The sequence below is a fragment of the Somniosus microcephalus genome, chromosome 33 (genome assembly GCF_052327205.1).
Source record: "Somniosus microcephalus isolate GS21.2 chromosome 33, FLI_Smic_1.0, whole genome shotgun sequence".
NCBI classification, from domain to species: Eukaryota; Metazoa; Chordata; class Chondrichthyes; order Squaliformes; family Somniosidae; genus Somniosus; species Somniosus microcephalus.
The window spans coordinates 29,918,324-29,938,448 of NC_141019.1; the positions used below are offsets into that span (position 1 = coordinate 29,918,324).

Sequence of the window (20,125 nt, forward strand, 5' to 3'; positions counted from 1 at the left end):
GGGAAATGCAGCAAAAACATCTTTGTTGCAACCCAGGTTGATTAGCTGATCAGTGGAACTTCCTGCCTAAAATTCTCTGAAGCCGTGAGATGCCATTTGATTATCAGAATCTGGCGGGTGCCAGCTCTAGTAGAAAATGAGCCTTGAGATGAGTAGGTGTTACTACCAGTGCTATCACAAGCCTCGCCAGTACAAGATGAGGACAGGATTGGGCTCGGCTGTGATGTCCTTAACAGTTGAATACCCTGTCAACATTCATTGTTTATGCTGACGTATGAAGTATGACAACTTTTGTGAGGCGGCAGCCAGTGTCTCTGGAACTGTACTCCAGTGAGGAGCGGAGAAAACATTTTTTAAAGATATTATAATACATATAATTTTACAAAATTACAACAAATGATTAAAATAAAACTTTTCTTCATTTTGCAGGTTCGAGTTGAAGGATGAATAGTGTGGTTCTGTGGCCTTACTAAGCCCAATATTCAGTTTGTTTTTGGTTTATGACCAACTATTTTTAAATGGTTTTATTTCCATTGAAGTATTTTATACCGCTTAAAGTATTATTTTAAATTTTTTAATGATATTTTGTATTCAATTACTATGTCATTTTTCATGTTTTTGCTTTAATTCACAAAGTTCCAAAGACTGCAATCAGAGTATTGAGAAAGCCACATTGTTTATTCACTGTTTACAACACTAGCCCCTTCTGTTCAGTAACAATTGAAGTTTTTTCTAAACATATCATATACAATGCCTACGGTTCTAGGGGATTGTGTTGCCTTTTCATCTCTAGAACCTGGGTTTAGACCCAGCTCAGACCCAAAGGATCCTTTGTGAAAGAAGTTTGGGAGGTCTCGATGCAATTCCGACTGAGGGTTCACAATGCAATACTGACTGTCATTTAACATAGAATTGGCGGTCTCAGTCAAAATTCCATAAGGATGGCTTGTGTGGGAATGGAAATGTCACACTGGTGCAGAAGGGAGTACAGAAATTGGGCCTGAATGGGACTAAATTTACAGTAAGTGTTACTATGGCTATAAGTTGTGTAATACCTGACATGAGAGTGTTGATCCAAGGGGGAGAAAAGCAATTTTGTTCCCCAGCATAGACAAGAAATTAATCCAAAATAGTAAGCTTCAAATCATGGAATGTGAAAATCACACCAATTTTGGATCCATGAGATATAACATTGGGCTTTATTTAGAAAGGTTTTCTTCACAGACCAGGTCCAATTAAGAATGGGTTATTCTGCACTCTACCTAAATCAAGTTTACTAAAAACAAGCTGAACAAAACCGTCTAAAATAATGGGAGAAATTTGTCTGTGCCTGTCCCTGGGCTCAGACCCGGTGCAGCATATGGAACCTCGGGTCTCATTAACATTTTATGTGCAAGCTGCCGGTGCCTGCCACAACTTCACAGGCAGCTCACGCTTTGTAAATGATGAATATCGGGCCGCTTGCATTGCCAGGAGCGGCCCCCAGTGTATGTCCCAGGAGGGGGAGCACTCCTGGATCCACAGGAAGGTTTTTTAAATGTTAAAAAAAAACGTATCTTTCGTTGGCAGCCACAGGGGCTGCTGAAGAAGTGTGAGCGGAGTCGGCCCAGCACCTGCTGCACTCATTATACATAATTGTACAGAGGGTCCCTTCAACAGGCGTTAGGCCCCTAATTAACATATACAAGGGGCCCAATGCCTGTTTTAGGTAGCTGCCCAGAATGCCTGAAAAGCCGTCTACACCAATATGGCGGTACTCATAACACAGGCGCTGATTGGGCAAGGGACACCACACCCCCCCCCCAATTTTTTATTGCTCCTGTTTTCCACCTGGAAAATGGGATCAATTTCTACCCCAATTAATGTAAAAATATTCAAGGACCTTAGTGACCTAGTGGGTGTAGGGGCAACACATTATAAAACGTAGCTTTCTGATGCTTTGGGCATAGGCCAATTGTGAGACAGCTCCAACATAGTAGAATTGCTATGGGGTCTGTGAGGTTTGCAAGCAAACAAAGCTAATGGGAATATATCTGGGGAAATTGTGACTCGTTTGTATTGCATATAGAAGTAGCCGCAAATAATTTGTGCTGTGTTCACGGTGGCCTTGAGCAGCAACCCACTCCTGGAATCCGCACACTGTCATAAACGAAGCTGTGCCAGGACTGGGAAAACTTACTCCACTGAATGTGTTTGCTGTCCAAGGTCTGGCCCAGTTTTAGCAGAAAAATGTGATGGCATGGGAATAACATGTTGGGGGGCAATGAGAAACATGCTAAGCCCAGATGGCCTCCCCTCATTCCGTAGCGGTACTACGTGTGGGGCTGTGAGCAGTGCCTGAGCCTGCTTGCAGCCCGACTCCATTGTGAACAAATCAGGCATTAAAATGGAATTGAGTGCCAAGTTCAGCATGGGTTGCTTGGGCCATTGTGTACAGTATTAAGATGCTTTTTATAACTAATAGTTCATAGTTTGGAGGTTTGCGTAAACAGTATGTACAATTATTATTCTGCTACATACCAAGAAAGTCTGTACTCTGTTAAAATCTAGCAAGCTTCCTTTAGGGCTTCTATATGTAGTCCCATTCATGCAGCAAAATCAATCATAAGAACATAAGAAATAGGAGCAGGAGTAGGCCATATAGCCCTTCGAGCCTGCTCCGCCATTCAATAAGATCATAGCTGATCATCAACTTCTCCGCCTTGAATATACTCAAAGACTCAGCATCCACAGCCCTCCAGGATAGAGAATTCCAAAGATTCACAACCCTCTGAGTGAAGCAAGTCCTCCTCATCTCAGTCTTAAATGGCCAACCCCTTAGCGTGAGACTATGCCCCCTAGTTCTAGACACTCCAGCCAGGGGAATCAACCTCTCAGCATCTACCCTGTCAATCATGACCCAGTGCTCATTTTAATCTGTTCAGATTTCACTGATAAATCCAAAATTTTCATGTCGGGTTTTGTGTTCAGATTGCTATGCTGTTTAAAATAATTTTACTGGGGTAAAACTGATGATTTGCCCCAGAACATCAACAGTTTATTTGCTGCATTGACAGGACTTTTCAGGGAGTTTTGAGAACATAAGGAGCAGGAATAGGCCATTTGGCCCCTTGAGCCTGTTCTGCCATTCAATAAGATCATGGCTGATCTACCTCAACTCCACTTTCCTGCACTATCCCCATATCCCTTAATATCCAAAAATCTATCGATCTCTGTCTTGAATATACTCTGACAGCCTCCACAGCCCTCTGGGGTAGAGAATTCCAAAGATTCACCCCCCTCTGAGTGAAGAAATTTCTCCTCATCTCAGTCCTAAACGGCTGACCACATATTCTGAGACTGTGACCCCTGGTTCTCGACTCCCCAGCCAGGGGCAACATCTACCCTGTCAAGCCCTGTAAGAATTTTGTATGTTTCAATGAGATCACCTCTCATTCTTCTAAACTCTAGAGAATATAGGACAATCTCCCCATCCCAGGAATCAGTCTGGTGAACCTTTGTTGCACTCCCTCGATGGCAAGTATATCCTTCCTTCGGTAAGGAGACCAAAACTGTACACAATACTCCAGGTGTGGTCTCACCAAGGGCCTATATAATTGCAGTAAGATGTCTTTACTCTTATACTCAAATCCTCTTGTAATAAAGGTCAACATACCATTTGCTTTCCTAATTGCTTGCTGTACCTGCATGTTGGCTTTCAGTGATTCGTGTACAAGGACACCCAGGTCCCTCTGAACACCAACATTTCCCAATCTCTCACCATTTAAAAATTACTCTGCTTTTCTATTTTTCCTACCAAAGTGGATAACTTCACATTTCTCCACATTATATTCCATTTGCCATGTTCTTGTCCACTCACTTAGCTTGTCTTTATCCCCTTCCATTAAGGGGAGCATTAACCTCCCTCTATTCATGCTGAAGGCCATGTAAGTCAATAGAATGGCTACCACTTTTATAAAAGGAGTTGCTACAGCATCTGAAACCCAAAGTACCATTCTCACTCCTAGAACACAGAAAATGGAATCTAGGCAGAAATGTTTAACTATTGCTCACTATGGGGGTGAAATTTGTCTTGGGCAGTAGTGCAAAACGGGCGATGAACCGGCAGCCCGTTTTACATTCCGCCTGATTTTAATGGTAAAGAAAATCGGACAGAATGTAAGACAGGCATTCACCATGAGTGCCGATTCACTATCGCCCGTTTTGCACCGACATCCAAGATGAAGTTCACCCAAGAACAGCAAGAATTGTCAACTTAATTATGTATTTTAAATTGTGCTCCATCATTAATCTAATCCCATGGTGTGAAACTGTGCTGTACGCACACTTTTGTATGAAATTCTTTCACCCACTATTTTAACCCATTGGTTAGCTACTCAGCAGTGTCCGAGGAGTTTCACATGGACTCATTTGTATGCTAGTAGTGCGCAGAGTGAGTTCAGTCGCTCCTGTGGCTTAGGTCACCTGAACACTTTGATTAAATTATGGCCTCACAGATTCACTCTGTGCTACAGTCAATTATAATGTATAAAATACATGGAAATTCAAATTGGCTGAATGCTGTACATTCAAACTCAATTGGAAGCAGTCTCTCACGAGTGCTGACAGAGTTGTCTGTGGATGGTCACATTTAAAAATTGCAATAAATTTTACCTGAAGGTTAATAATAGTATAGTCACTGATGTATAAGGATAGTCAGCAAAAGGAAGGACAAGTCCACAGACTCCTTCAATCAACCACCCTCTCTTCAAATTCCAGGTCCATTATCACTTAATTTAAACAGCACTCCTGAAAAACAAGACTGACAGTGGTTCAAGTATTTTAAAAGTGGACAACAAGAGTACTGGTGGTAGTGTCTAGGAAACTATTTACAAAACTAATGGGAGAATGTCACTCTGGGGAAAGGGAAACACTTTCAATATAAAATACTCCACCAAGGAAGTGTTTGGAAAGGGTTGTTAAATAGGAAATATTCCGAACTGCGCGAGTCCACAAGAAGCCTGTGATAAGCCAATTTAGAGGTGAAATTTCTCTTTTTATGGGTTGTTAACAAGCCCTCTAACAGAATCACATTCTCAGAAATCCTGGGTGACAAATTGGGTTATTGACTGACAGAAACTGGGAACCCATCCCACCCCACCAAGGTTTCAAAGCTGGATGTTCCTACCATTCATTAGTGGACCGTTAATCATGGAGAAAAACGGCCACGATCCCATTTTTCATCGGAGCAATTTCATGTGCACGTTAGATCTTCTGGCTGGAAAAGGCCCACTGGGCTGATGTATCCAATGTGCCTGTATCTGGTCAGCTGTCATGGAGGTGAATGCGGGTCAGCTTTCTCCCTCCTCCAGACTACCAGTCCCAGGATTCAAATAGAAAATGAGGACTCCGGCTTTGTAATATTTAGTATTTGGGCAGGAGAGAACATTTTTACATTGAAAGTATTTATATAGACTGATGTTCCCCTTTAAAGCCTGGGAGCTGTTGCCTTTCTTTCCAGTGAATAAAGGAATCACTACAACGTGTTGTAAATGCCTTAATATGTCCACTTTGCAGTAACTGAATGTAGCCTGGAGTTATAGATTGTGTTAATGTCTCTCAATAGGGCTAAGCAGCCCTGCTGACGCACCTAGCTTCCTGCCTGGGTTTAATGGAATGGCCAGGAACACCGCAACTTTCTGTGTGCCTTTTCAAATTTCACAGCTCACAAATGGGACAATAAATGGGAGTGAAAATAAAAATAATGAACATTAAAGATCTGCACAGGGCAGCATGTTCTAACACATGGTAACAATTTCACCAACTGTTTAAAAAAAAAAGTTTTGCCACTAATGGTGCTATAAGCTTTCTGTCACTACTTTGAAAAAGCATCATAACTCATGTATATAAAAATGGTCCGAGGTCACCAGTGGAGCCTGAGCTCCTCTTGCATTCAGTGGCTATCACATAAGCAGTCTAATGCTGAAACATGCACACCCTTCAGTGCAATTGGGTCATTAGAAGAAAGTCTGGAGCCATTCGGTCCATCAAGCTCACTCCATCCACAGTCCTTGGATGATTATTTGATCAAGGACTTCCCTCCCTGCTGATACCCTACTTAAAGGAACATCAAGTTCATTTCCCACCTTCCCTGAAAAAAAATCGATCAATGCTGTTGCCATCTCTCATACCCTCAATCGCCCTTTTCAATGGATATCCATCCAGCTCCTTTTTAAAAGAGTTAATGGGCCTTGAGTCAACTACCTCCTCTGGTAGTCTGTTTCACGTGTCCATTTTGATCAGTTGAGTCAAACGGTGAAGGATTGATAATTCTAAACCGGCTGGAATTTTGGTGGTATCAGTACACAATCTCGCAATGTATGCTAAGGCTGTTTAAGGACAGCCATGTGTGCAGTTCTACAACTAAGAAACTTCAGTAGAAGGTTAAAGTTCTTATTTAACAAACGCTCAGATCTGCAGTAGCCTTTAACTCCCACAAGGTGTTGCTAATACACTTTATAACTACAGACTGTTAAATTACAATGTTTACTGGTGACATTATCATCACTAGATCTCAGTGTTTCGCAGTAAGGTGTTGTGTGGTTTCTGAATGTTGGATAGTTTTGTAAATTTACATGCAAAAATCAGGTAAACGTTAAGTTCTGGTCCCTCAGGCTCAATACACCAAAGCCATCAAATGTTGAGTTTTCACTTTCTAACTGAGAGAGTTGCTTCAATTTCATAAAATGTGAACATTTTAATTCTATACATCATGCCTAAGAAACAAAGGTAAAATACCCATCTAATTTAGAGCAATAGCACTTTAATTTAGAAGTTTACATCAACCAACATCACAAAAACAGATTGTCTGGTCACTTATCTCAATGCTGTTTGTGGAAGCTTGCTGTGCGCAAACTGGCAGCTGCGTTTTCCTACATTACAACAGTGACCAAGCTTCAAAAGTACTTCATTGGCTGTGAAGCGCTTTGGGACATCCTGCGGTCATGAAAGGCACTATATAAATGCAAGTTCTTTCTTTTCTTCCATGATATAGTTCCATCATTGCACATTGTGATTTGGGCACTTGATTATGTAGATCACAGTTCATGAATTTAAAAGGATACAGTTGAATAATTCTGCATGTACATTTATTGTATTGCTCTCTATATATATCAATAAAGTAACAAATGCAGCTACAATCATCTACTTTTTATTTCATAGTTTGATCATTCACTTTCTCTTTTGTATTAGCTTGCCTCGGCGTCAGAAGGTTGTGAGCTCAAGCCTCACTCCAGGGACTAAAGTACATAATTTAGGTTGGCACTTCAGTGCAGGACTTGAAGGAGTTTTTTCTCCACTTTTTTTCATTTTCTTCAGAATGGTTTTAATCTAATTTAATTAGAACACAATAAACTTACTCAGAAATTTTTAAAATATGCTTTAATGGTTTTTATCTCACCGTCTCCCTTTCATGTCCTTCCAGGCTGTGCACCCAGTGCTTAGCCATAAAGATGACCAAAATCTCCCACAAAGACACTGATAGCTTGGTGCTGAATAGTAACCCAAGGCAGTCACCCCACCTCCTAATATCCTTCACAGATCCTGTCACTTGTCAGCTAGGCAACCTCACTAATTAATCAGTGATGTGCCAGTTTACAGCAGCAGGTTACCTGCTCATCTCATGGTGTGTGTGGACTGAAATGGTTGGGGAGTTGCGAGAGGCTCCTAGGAGTTAAATCCTGTGGGTTGGTACAAGTGCTATTCTCTCTTCTAGCTCCAGTGCAACCTGAATTGCAACATTACAACAGTGACTACACTTCAAAAAGTACTTCATTGGCTGTAAAGCACTTTGGGATGTCCGGTGGTCGTGAATGGTGCTATATAAATGCAAGTCTTTCTTTGAAAACTTGCCTCAGAGTCAACAGATGGCCCCGCTTGTTATTGAAATAAATATTTCTGACCACATTGCCAAGTTTGAAGTGGAAAAGGGAATGGGGTTTTTCATTTCAAGCTTTGGGGAACAGGCCTGGGACATGCAAACGTACATATTGACACGAAATGCAGTGAATAAACTATTAATAGAATTCATATAGGATTCTCAACAACTGAAATAATTGTTATTCACTGACCTGTTATTTGAATAATTTATTCAGGTATGTGTACTGGAACAAATTTCTAACTTCACTCAGTCCCCAGAACTGCCTCCAAGGCAACCATTACATCCCATGACACATGGTCGTGAGAGATCTGTGAGGTCACCTCTCGCATTACAGCAGCGACGGCTGTACCTGCTACATCTGCTGTTTCCTCGACTCACTTTAACCTACACCTGTGTCGTGTCTCCTCCAATCTTGCATTCTGTCTAATTCCTTCTGCAGTCATGTAGTACCAAGCTGGATGAAGGTTGGATAGGAGGAAGTTATGAGAGTCAGCTTTGGAAAAGACAAGAAGAAATGGCTGCTGGAGGGCACAAAGACAGCAGTGTCAGCTACCACTGACAAGGACCCACAGGAAAAGTCCCCAGCAGTCAGGTGCATCAGGGAGCAAGGCCCAATTGAGATCAGGGAGAGGGAAGCCCAAGGCAGGGAGGCCCAAGGTTTCCTTGTGGGGCCCAGAAGATTACATCATCTTACCTTCTCAGCCCTACCCTGTTGCACTGAGGCCAGTTGTAGCGCCCCCTACTGCCGCTCCATGGAATATCAGCTAACTCAGCACAGACCAGGAATCTGACATGGGACCTTTAGAATTTTAAAATTGAGACGTTGGCAGATCGGGAGCCAATGTACCTCAGCGAGTAATGGGGTGATGAGAAAATAGGACAAATTGCACGGACTGCACAGATAGATGCCACTTAACCACGGGCCGAGTGAATGATACAATAAACTGTTTGACCAACTCATTTACATAAATAGGAGCAGGAGTCAGCCATTTGGCCCCTCGAGCCTGCTCCGCCATTCAATAAGATCATGGCTGATCTGATCTTGTGCTCAGCTCCATTTCCCTGCCCGCTCCCCATAACCCATCACTCCCTTATTGTTCAAAAATCTGTCTATCTCCACCTTAAATATATTCAATGACCCAGTCTCCACAGCTCTCTGGGGCAGAGAATTCCACAGATTTACAAAGAAATTCCTCCTCATCTCAGTTTTAAATGGGCGACCCCTTATACTGAAACTATGCCCCCTAGTTCTAGATTCCCCCATGAGGGGAAACATCTTCTCTGCATCTATCTTGTCGAGCGCCATCGGTATCTTATATGTTTCAATAAGATCACCTCATTCTTCTAAACTCCAATGAGTATAGGCCCAACCTGCTCAACCTTTCTTCATAAGTCAACCTCGTGAACCTTCTCTGAACTGCCTCCAATGCAAGTATATCCCTCCTTAAACAAGAAGACCAAAACTGTACGCAGTACTCCAGGTGTGGTCTCAGCAATATCCTGTATAGTTGTAGCAGGACTTCCCTGCTTTTATACTCCAACCCCCTTGCAATAAAGGCCAACATTCTATTTGCCTTCCTGATTACTTGCTGTACCTGCATGCTAACTTTTTGTGGTTCATGCACAAGGACCCCCAGGTCCTTCTGTACTGCAGCATTTTGTAATCTCCATTTAAATAATAATTTGCTTTTTTATTTTTCTTACCAAAGTGGATAACCTCACACTTTCCCACATTATACTCCATCTGCCAAATGTTTGCCCACTCACTTAGCCTGTCTATATCCCTTTGCAGTCTCTTTGTGTCCTCTTCACAACTTGCTTTCCCACCTATCTTTGTATCATCAGCAAATTTGGATAAATTACACTCGGTCCCTTCATCCAAGTCATTAATATAGATTGTAAATAGTTGAGGACCCAGCACTGATCCCTGTGGCACCCCACTAGTTACTATTTGCCAACCAGAAAATGACCCATTTATCCCGACTCTCTGTTTTCTGTTAGTTAGCCAATCCTCTATCTATGCTAATATATTACCCCCAACCCCGTGAGCTCTTATCTTGTGCAGTAACCTTTTATGTGACACCTTATCGAATGCCTTCTGGAAATCCAAATACACTACATCTACTGGTTCCCCTTGATGTGCCTCAATAATTCCGAGACTCGAAGTTAGCAGAACAAAACAAGGCTTTTATTAACTTAGAACGCAACACGTAAGCGAGAGAGATGTCTTCCTTCTGGGGACTGAGGCCAGACTGAGCCAGCCTACAAACGGGGCCAGGTATGGGCGGAGCCCTACACACAGCACATTCCAGTACACAATACAATGAGGTCTGGGGGAAGGGAAATGGCACTGAAACCGATCTCAGTCACAGGCAGTGATGATGATGAATATTTCATCACATTCACCCCTTCTATAGATTTAGTCTGTTCGGGGGTTTGATAGTCCTCTGCGACCGACGTGGCTGTTGCGGTGCCGCGGGTGTCCCCGGTAGCCTCCTGGGTCTCTGCCGGGGGTGCCGCCAGGGTTGTTGAAGGGGTAGTTGGTGGGGGTGCCATTGGTCGGTGTTCTTCTGGGGGTGATGAAAGAGTAGTGGGTGGGTAAGAGTTGCTGTGATCATCGTTGCCGCTATTGCCGTGGTTGTTGTCGATGCCGGCTGGGGCGACGTCTTTTATGGACACGGTGTCCTCCCTTCCGTCGGCGTGCCGGACATATGCGTATTGGGGGTTGGCGTGGAGTAGGTGTACTGGCTCCACGAGAGGGTCCGTCTTGTGGCCCCTCACATGCCTTCGCACGAGTACCGGACCTGGGGTGGAGAGCCATGACGGCATGGATACGCCTGAGGTGGATTTCCGGGGAAAGACAAACATTCGTTCATGAGGCGTGGTATTAGTGGCCGTACACAATAGCGACCGTATCGAATGGAGCACATCCGAGAGGACTTCCTGCCAGCGGGAGATAGGGAGGCCCTTGGTCCTTAGAGCTAGAGTGACTGCTTTCCATACTGTCCCGTTCTCTCGCTCCACTTGGCCGTTACCCCGGGGGTTGTAGCTGGTGGTACGGCTCGTGGCGATCCCCCTGGACAGCATGTACTGGCGTAGCTCTTCGCTCATGAAGGACGCCCCCCTATCCGTATGGATGTAGCTCGGCATTCCGAACAGGCAGAACAGGCTGTTGAGGCATTTAATGACCGTGGCGCTGGTCATGTCTGGGCAGGGGAAGGCGAATGGGAACCGGGAGTATTCGTCCACAATGTTCAGGAAGTAAACATTGCGGTCGACGGACGGGAGGGGGCCCTCGAAATCGAAGCTGAGCCGCTCAAAGGGCCGTGTAGCTTTGATTAAGTGGGCTCTATCTGGGCGGTAGAACCGAGGCTTGCACTCAGCGCAAGTGCGGCAGTTCCTGGTCAGGGACCGAACTTCCTCAATCGAGTAGGGTAAGTTACGGGACTTTATGAAGTGGAACAGCCGCGTGACCCCTGGGTGGCAGAGGTCGTTGTGGAGGGTCTGTAGCCGATCCCCGGTGGCGCTGGCACACATCCCTCGTGAGAGGGCGTCAGGGGATTCGTTAAGGGCCCCTGGCCGGTAAATGATGTCGTACTCGAAGGTGGAGAGCTCGATCCACCACCTAAGAATCTTATCATTTTTAATCTTCCCCCTCTGTTTATTATTGAACATAAACGCTACCGACCGCTGGTCGGTAAGTAGGGTGAAGCGTTTGCCGGCTAGGTAGTGGCGCCAGTGGCGCACTGCCTCCACGATGGCTTGGGCCTCCTTTTCCACGGAGGAGTGTCTGATCTCGGGCCCTTGGAGGGTCCTCGAGAAGAAAGCTACGGGCCGCCCCGCCTGGTTGAGGGTGGCCGCCAAGGCGAAGTCAGACGCATCACTTTCCACTTGAAATGGAGTGTTCTCGTCCACTGCCTGTAGCGTGGCCCGCTCAATATCCTGCTTAATGCTTTTGAAGGCGGCGTGGGCCTCAGCAGAGAGCGGGAAAGAGGATGCTTTCAAGAGGGGGCGGGCTTTGTCGGAGTAGTTGGGGACCCATTGGGAATAATAAGAAAATAACCCCAGGCACCTTTTCAGGGCTTTGGGAGTGTTGGGCAGGGGCAGCTCCCGTAGGGGGCGCAATCGGTCGGGGTCTGGTCCGATTTCCCCATTCTCCACCACGCTGCCTAGTATGCAGAGGCGCGTGGTGTTGTAAACGCACTTGTCCTCGTTGTAGGTGAGGTTGAGTTTTTGTGCAGTTTCCAGGAACCTCTCGAGGTTCGAGTCGTGATCCTGCTGATTGTGGCCGCAGATGGTGACGTTGTCGAGGTAGGGGAAGGTTGCCTGCAAGTGGTGGTCATCGACCATGCGGTCCATCTCCCTCTGGAAGACCGAGACCCCATTCGTCACCCCAAAGGGGACTCTGAGGAATTGGTAGAGGCGTCCATTCGCCTCGAAGGCGGTGTACGGGCGGTCCTCTGGTCTGATAGGGAGCTGGTGGTACGCTGACTTGAGGTCGATGGTGGAGAACACCCGGTATTGGGCGATTTGGTTCACCATTTCCGATATGCGGGGTAGCGGGTAGGCGTCTAGTAGGGTGTACCTGTTGATCGTTTGACTATAGTCGATCACCATCCGTTTCTTCTCGCTACCCCTTACCACTACCACTTGGGCGCGCCACGGGCTGTTGCTGCGTTCAATAATGCGCTCTTTCAGGAGCCTGTCTACCTCGGTCGCGATAAACCGCCTGTCCTCCCAGCTGTACCTCCTGCTTTTGGTCGCTATTGGCCGGCAGTTAGGGGTAAGGTTCGCGAATAGCGAAGGCGGCTTTACCTTCAGGGTAGCCAGACCGCACACTGTGAGGGGCGGCTGGGACCCACCGTACTTGAGCGTGATGCTTTGGTGGTTGCACTGGAAATCCAGGCCCAAGATCACGCTCGCACATAGGTTCTTCATGATTAATACTTTAAAATTATCATATACAGTTCCGTTAACGCACAATTGTACCGTGCAGTAACCCAGAATGGTCGATGTCTGGGTTTTGTCAGCCATAGAGATGGTACCCTGAGTAGGGACCACCTTTAGGGAGAGTTGTTGTGCCAGTTCTGGGTGGATAAAGCTCTCCGTGCTTCCACTGTCAATTAAGCATTTAACCCGGCACCCGTTTACCTCGATGTCCACCATTGATCTGGATAGCGGGTGCGGCCTGGTCTGGTCCACTGTGACCGATGCCACTGTAGGGCCCTGATCGATACAAGATGGCGTCCACGCTGTCTGCTCACAAGATGGCGGACCCCACGAGGTCGGGCAAGATGGCGTCCAAGATGGCCGCTCCCACGCGGCGGTGGCGGGTTTTCCGGCGGTTGGTTTTCCGGCGGGGTTCCCTCTGCACACCTTCCCGAAGTGCCCCTTCTTACCGCACTTAAAGCAGGTGGTGCCTTTCGCCGGGCACAGGTTTCTGGTGTGCTTTGGCTGCCCGCAGAAGTAGCAGTTGGGTCCCTGACGCGTCGCGGCTGTCGTAGGGCTTCTGGGGGGAAGAGCGGGGCCCAGCCGGTGTCGGGCTGTCGGGCGGGGAAGATGCCTTCCAAGATGGCGGCGCCCTTGGTGCACACGTGGCGGCGTGGACGGCGCGGGCTGAAGAGTAGGCGTCCGAGTTTCTCTGGGCCACATCCAGGGATCGCGCGGTGTCCGCAGCCTGTTTCAGGTCCAACCCCGTTTTTTCCAGCAGTCTTTGCCGGATGTAAGTGGAGCTGAGGCCTGTGATGAAGGCATCGCGAACAAGCTCGTCAGTGTACACTGCGGCTTTTACATCTCGGCACTTGCAGTCTTTGCCAAGCATTTTCAGGGTGCTTAGGAACTCCTCCACCGATTCCCCAGGTCGCTGTGCGCGGGTAGCGAGCAGGTGCCTAGCATACACCTCATTCGTAGGCTGCTGGTAATGCGCCTTTAAGATGTCGCAGGCGGCCAGGTACGTCTCGGCGTCTTGGATGAGGGGGTAAACCCAGTGGCTTACCCAATTCCGCAGAATTCCGAGTCTCATCCTCGCAGCGTCCGTAGCGTCTTTGACGGCTGCGGAATTGTCCAGGAAGCATTCCATACACTCAAACCAGTGTCCGAAGCGTGCTGATGCGTCCGGAGCATGTTGATCCAAATCCAAACGTTCGGGTTTCAGGAGTTGATCCATAGTGTTGAAAAATAAGTTAATAAAATTGATGTGCCTCAATAATTCCGAGACTCGAAGTTAGCAGAACAAAACAAGGCTTTTATTAACTTAGAACGCAACACGTAAGCAAGAGAGATGTCTTCCTTCTGGGGACTGAGGCCAGACTGAGCCAGCCTACAAACGGGGCCAGGTATGGGCGGAGCCCTACACACAGCACATTCCAGTATACAATACAGCACATTCCAGTACACAATACAATGAGGTCTGGGGGAAGGGAAATGGCACTGAAACCGATCTCAGTCACAGGCAGTGATGATGATGAATATTTCATCACACCCCTTTATCCACCCTGCTCATTACATCCTCAAAGAACGCAAGCAAATTTGTCAAACATGATTTCCCTTTCATAAAGCCATGCTGACTCTGCTTGACTGTATTATGATTTTCGAAATGTCCTGCTACTGCTTCCTTAATAATGGACTCCAGCATTTTCCCAATGACAGATGTTAGGCTAACTGGTCTATAGTTTCCTGCTTTCTGTCTCCCTCCCTTCTTAAATAGGGGCATTACATTTGCGGTTTTCCAATCCGCTGGGACCTCCCCAGAATCCAGGGAATTTTGGTAGATTGCAACCAATGCATCCACTATCTCTGCAGCCACTTCTTTTAAGACTCTAGGATGCAGGCCATCAGGTCCAGGGGACTTGTTCACCTTTAGTCCCATTATTTTACCGAGTACTTTTTCTTTAGTGATAGTGATTGTTTTAAGTTTCCCCCTCCCTATAGCCCCTTGATTATGTATTATTGGGATGGTTTTAGTGTCTTCTGCCGTGAAGATGGATACAAAATATTTGTTCAAAGTCTCTGCCATTTCCCTGTTCCCTATTATTAATTCCCCAGTCTCATTCTCTAAGGGACCAATGTTTACTTTAGCTACTCTTCCTTTTTATATACCTGTAGAAGCTCTTATTATGTTTTATATTTCTTGTTAGTTTACTCTCATAATCCATCTTCTCTCTATTATTTTTTTAGTCGTCCTTTGCTGGTTTTTAAAAATTTCCCAATCCGCTGGCCTCACACTAATCTTGGCAACATTGTATGCCTTTGTTTTCAATTTGATACCATCCTTTACTTCCTTAGTTAGCCATGGATGGTTCTCCCTTCTCTTAAAGTCTTTCCTTCTCACTGGAATATATTTTTGTTGAGAGTTATGAAATATCTCCTTAAATGTCTGCCATTGCTTATCAACCGTCTTACCCTTTAATCTATTTTCCCAGTCCACTTTAGCCAACTCTGCCTTTCATACCTTTGTAATTGCCTTTATTTAAGATCAGGACACTGGTTTGAGACCCAACTTTCTCACCCTCCAATTGAATTTGAAATTCAACCATGCTATGATCACTCTTTCCTAGAGGATCCTTTACTATGAGATCGTTTATTAATCCTATCTCATTACACAGTACCAGATCTAAGATAGCCTGCTCCCTGGTTGGCTCCACAATGTATTGTTCTAGGAAACCATCCCGGATACACTCTATGAACTCTTCCTCGAAGCTACCTTGGCCAATTTGATTTGTCCAATCAATATGAAGATTAAAATCGCCCATGATTATTGCTGTACCTTTCTTACAAGCCTCGATGATTTCTTGATTTATACTCTGTCCAACAGTGTAGCTACTGTTAGGGGGCTTATAGACTACGCCCACCAGTGACTTCTTTCCCTTATTATTTCTTATTTAGGTGCTTAGCAGATTGCTACTTACAAAGGTGAGAATGGGGGATGGGAATCTGCTGCTTAATTGTGCCTTGTGCAACTGCGCCATGCCTATTATCGAGATTTGATTGACAAGGGTGGATGTGGGGTTCCTCATCCCCCATTGCTGTATCCCTACCCTGGGTGACATCCTTTTTGTCCTTGCGAGGGCTGGAATCCGCCCTAGCTCTGTTGCATATCAGCTGATTATTGATATTAAGATTATGCCTCATAGTGGATGGTCATAAATATTCTAAAAGGGCCAAGCTGCATGATTCCAAAGTAAGCTTTCAACGTAGACTTTTCTGTTTCTGACTCACATTCCTTTCAAAAAAACGACATTGCACGAACTATCACTTTGTCGAGGTAAAAGACCGCATGGCACTATTCGAAGAAGAGCAGGGAAGCTCTATCGATAGAAGCTCTAAATCCTGGCCAATATTTATCCCTCAACCAACATGACTAAAAACAGATGTACATAGCAGGAAATTGCAGGCACCGTGATCACCCATTATGCGCTCCCTGCTGCAAGTGTGGGACTGCAGTCCTTAAGTTCAAACTGCCCAAATTCATTTCATGTATGACTCTTACAACTGGCAGAGAGAAGATACTGTTATCACTGGATCCCTGAGGTGAGAGGCAGTATTCTAATCAATGCACAACTTACTCCATTCAATGTAACTGTAATGACTGATTCCATTGCACCACCATCCCACACCCAGTATTGTGCCCAGTCATTGTTCTCAACACTCAAAGGATAGTTTCAGAACTCTGCTTTGAATTACACGAGGGTAAATGCATCTAGATATAGAATTACATAGAATTTTACAGCACAGAAACAGGCCATTTGGCCCAATAGGTCTATGCCAGTGATTATGCTCCACACAAGCCTCCTCCCACCTTACTTCATCTCACCCGATCAACATATCCTTCTATTCCTTTCTGCCTCGTGTACTTAGCTAGTTTCCCCTGAAATGCATCGATAAAATGCATAGGCTTTCAAGTTTGTTTTGGAAATTGACACTGACTTAGCAGAAAGAATACATAATGCGCCTACACTAAGTGATCCATTAAAGCATTAAAAGCCCAGTATTAAAATTAACTCAAAAGCAATTAGCAACATGCCCAAGTCCATTGGTGCTCTATGCTTGCGAGAAATGTTGACAGTAAAACTTTGTACAATGCACCAATGAATAATGATGGATAGATACTACGTTTCAGACTGAGCATACTCAGAGCAAAGATAACTAAAAGGAGTCAAAGCTGCTGAGTCCAACTCATTGCATTCGAGCATCAAGCAGACAGACCCAGAAGTAAAATACAAGGTGAGGATACAGCCCTTCTGGCAAAAATATTTCTTCCAAATTGTAATACTGCAGATTACGAAACATTGCATTTCATTATTAATCTTTTAGCATCTTGTTTAGCTTATTTTTGTTAATAAATTAATCATATTGACATTTTCACAGAAATAATGGCCTAGAAATTCGGCCGCGCAGCACCTGTTTTTCGGGGGCTAAACGGCCTGTAATATGGCAGGCAAGAAGTGTGCAGTGCCCACACCTGAAACAGATTATAGCCTTTGCATATGCAAATAAGGGACCTAACTAACATCTGTTTGAGGCCACCTGCCCAAGATTGGTTTACTCCAAGGCAGCCGGCGCCAGCAGTCAGACTACACGTAGGACTGGTTTTCCTAACAGGCGGCGCTTAAAGGGACTGCTGTAAGCCGCAACCAACAAAGTAAGTTTTTAAAATATATACTTACCTGAATGTAGAGCCGGGAGGAGCAGGAGGTCTCCTCCTGACCCCACATTAGCAAAACGCAGGCCACTGTTTTCAATATAAAGACTGGTTCCCTCAGATGCTTTACTGGCTGTTTGAGTCAATATTGATATTTTATTTTGTAACAAAAGGGGAAGTAATGTCAGTCCAGTTACCAGGTACAAATGTGGCAGAGGCTGTGGTTCCAAATGTACAAATGGGGATGTGAATTAAATGCATGCGTGAGGGAATGTTACTGCATTAGTATAGCTAGGGCGAGTAAGATTACACGACTGATGGGATGCTTCACTCAAGTGTTTTCATAAATGCAGCAGAGAGATATATAACATCAGGGATTGGATATTTTCATTGAATGAAACTTTTTAACATATTAATCAATTCAGGAGTTGTTATGCATCCCCCTATGCACTTTAGACACTGAAAAATATAATCAGCTTGGTTGCATTTTATTTAAATGATGTTGCATGTAATTAAGGATGTGCTCACACTACAACTATAGCATTAGTGTAAAGTGTCTTTCCTTTGCACCAATAGTTATAGTGTAAATGCAGCCTAGATCCAGAGTCAGGGCACTCCTGGCCGGCCTCCCATCTTTCACCCTACATAAACTTCAAGTCATCCAAAGCTCTGCTACCCGTATCCTAACTCCCACCAAGTCCCGTTCACCGATCACCCCTGTGCTCGCTGACCGACCACCCCTGTGCTCGCTGACCGACATTGGCTCCTGGTCCGGCAACACCTCAATTTTAAAATTCTCATCCTTGTTTTCAAATCCCTCCATGGCCTCGCCCCTCCCTATCTCTGTAACCTCCTCCAGCCCCACAACTCTCCAAGATCACTGCACTCCTCCAATTCTGGCCTCTTGCACATCCCCGATTTTAATCGCTCCCCCATTGGTGGCCGTGCCTTCAGCTACCTAGGCTCTAAGCTCTTGAATTCCCTCCCTAAACCTCTCCGCCTTTCTACCCCTTTAAGACGCTTCATAAAACCTACCTCTGACCAAGCTTTTGGTCACCTGTCCTAATATCTCCTTACGTGGCTCTGTGTCTAATTTTGTTTGATAACGCTCCTGTGAAGCCCCTTGGGACGTTTTACTAAGTTAAAGGCGCTGTATAAATACAAGTTGTTGATGACATGATACTGGAACAGTGGAGTGAGACTTCTCGGAGGACTCCTTATTTACACTGCACCAGTGTTGGTGCAAAGCAAAAAGCATTGCATGCCAATGCTAAATTGGTAGTGTGAATGCAACCTAATTGGCCTGCAGTTGTACTTATTTCTCAGTTTCTTCATATACAGGAAATAATCTATATATATATATATATTGGTTTATCTGTCTGTCTGTCTGCTATACACTCAAAAGTTAGAGCGTACCTACACACGTTATATCAAAAGAAAGCTTATCATTAGGGGAGTCTAATTGGCATATTTACTTTTTGGTCAGACAAAAATTGTTCAGACAAAAATTGTTCAGACACTGTACAAAAAACGTTCAAAAAAAGGACAAAATCCGCTCATTAGCGGTTGACCAATCCTACCGCTCATTAGCGTTGAGTGACGTGATGGTTGACCAATTGGGGGGCGTTTCATGGCGTTTGTGGGCAGGGCCTAATCGTTCAAACTGCCGAGCGGGAGCTGAGCCGAGTGGCGGCCATTAAACACCTGCCGGGCCTCAAGCTCAAAAAATGGTAATGGAGGTGAAGAAATTGTTGATTCATTAGTATTGACACATTAAATATAGATTTCCAGCAAAAAAAAAGTTGGTTTTAAAAGAAAAAAAAATCCATTTGCAAAGGGGACTCGGGCTTTCCCCCCCGTCGGTGGTGGATCAGCTGCCTGCAGGCCTCGAACTCTCCTCGCCAGCCACGCCCGAGATAGGCACCGCCCGTCCCGCTGGGCCCGATTCCAAACCAGCGGCCCGCGGTCGCCGCCATTTTGGTAAAAGCTGGCGGGGGCGGAGCAGCGCGTAGCCATCGCCGCCATCTTGGTAAAGGCTGGCGGAGTGGGACAGAGCCTACCGGGAGGTGAGTTGGGGTCACTCGGCCCGGTCCTTGGCTCCGTTTGCAGCCGGGGACTCGGGCTTTCCCCCCCTCGGCCCGGTCCCGGGGCTCGGCTCCGTTTGTGGCCGGGGACTCGGGCTTCCCCCCCCCTCGGCCCGGTCCCGGGGCTCGGCTCCGTTTGCGGCCGCGGGCCGGCGACTCGCCCTTTCCCCCCCCTCGGCCCGGTTCCGGGGCTCGGCTCCGTTTGCGGCCGCGGGCCGGGCACTCGGCCTTTCCCCCCACTCGGCCCGGTCCCGGGGCTCAGCTCAGTGTCCGGGCCTGAGGCGCTCGGGAGGGAGAGGGGAGGGAGAGACAGGGGGAGGGAGAGAGGGGGAGGGAGGGAGAGAGGCAGGGAGAGGAGAGAGGGAGGGAGAGAGAGCAGGGAGAGACAGGGCTGGATTAGTCGGGATGAGCCTGGAGAGAGAGGGGGGAAGGAGCGCCTGCAGGCCCGGCCTGAGTGACCCTGCGGAAGGGAGAGGGAGGAGA

At 46.0% G+C, this 20,125-nt stretch overlaps 2 protein-coding genes across 2 annotated transcripts in view; both read left to right on the forward strand.

Moving 5' to 3' along the window:
* Positions 1–7,178, forward strand: part of esyt1a (extended synaptotagmin-like protein 1a) — a 145,228-nt gene extending 138,050 nt beyond the window's left edge. The window contains exon 31 of the mRNA XM_085972867.1: positions 430–7,178. Coding sequence (XP_085828993.1) covers positions 430–451 — 22 coding nt within the window. The 3' untranslated portion in view covers positions 452–7,178. The remainder of the gene's footprint in view (positions 1–429) is intronic.
* Positions 7,179–17,411: 10,233 nt separating this feature from the next.
* The window catches only part of LOC147097073 (protein S100-B-like), a 15,371-nt gene continuing 12,657 nt past the window's right edge, over positions 17,412–20,125 (forward strand). Inside the window, exon 1 of the mRNA XM_085972869.1 lies at positions 17,412–17,558. The gene's annotated coding sequence lies outside the window, so the exon portion shown is untranslated. The remainder of the gene's footprint in view (positions 17,559–20,125) is intronic.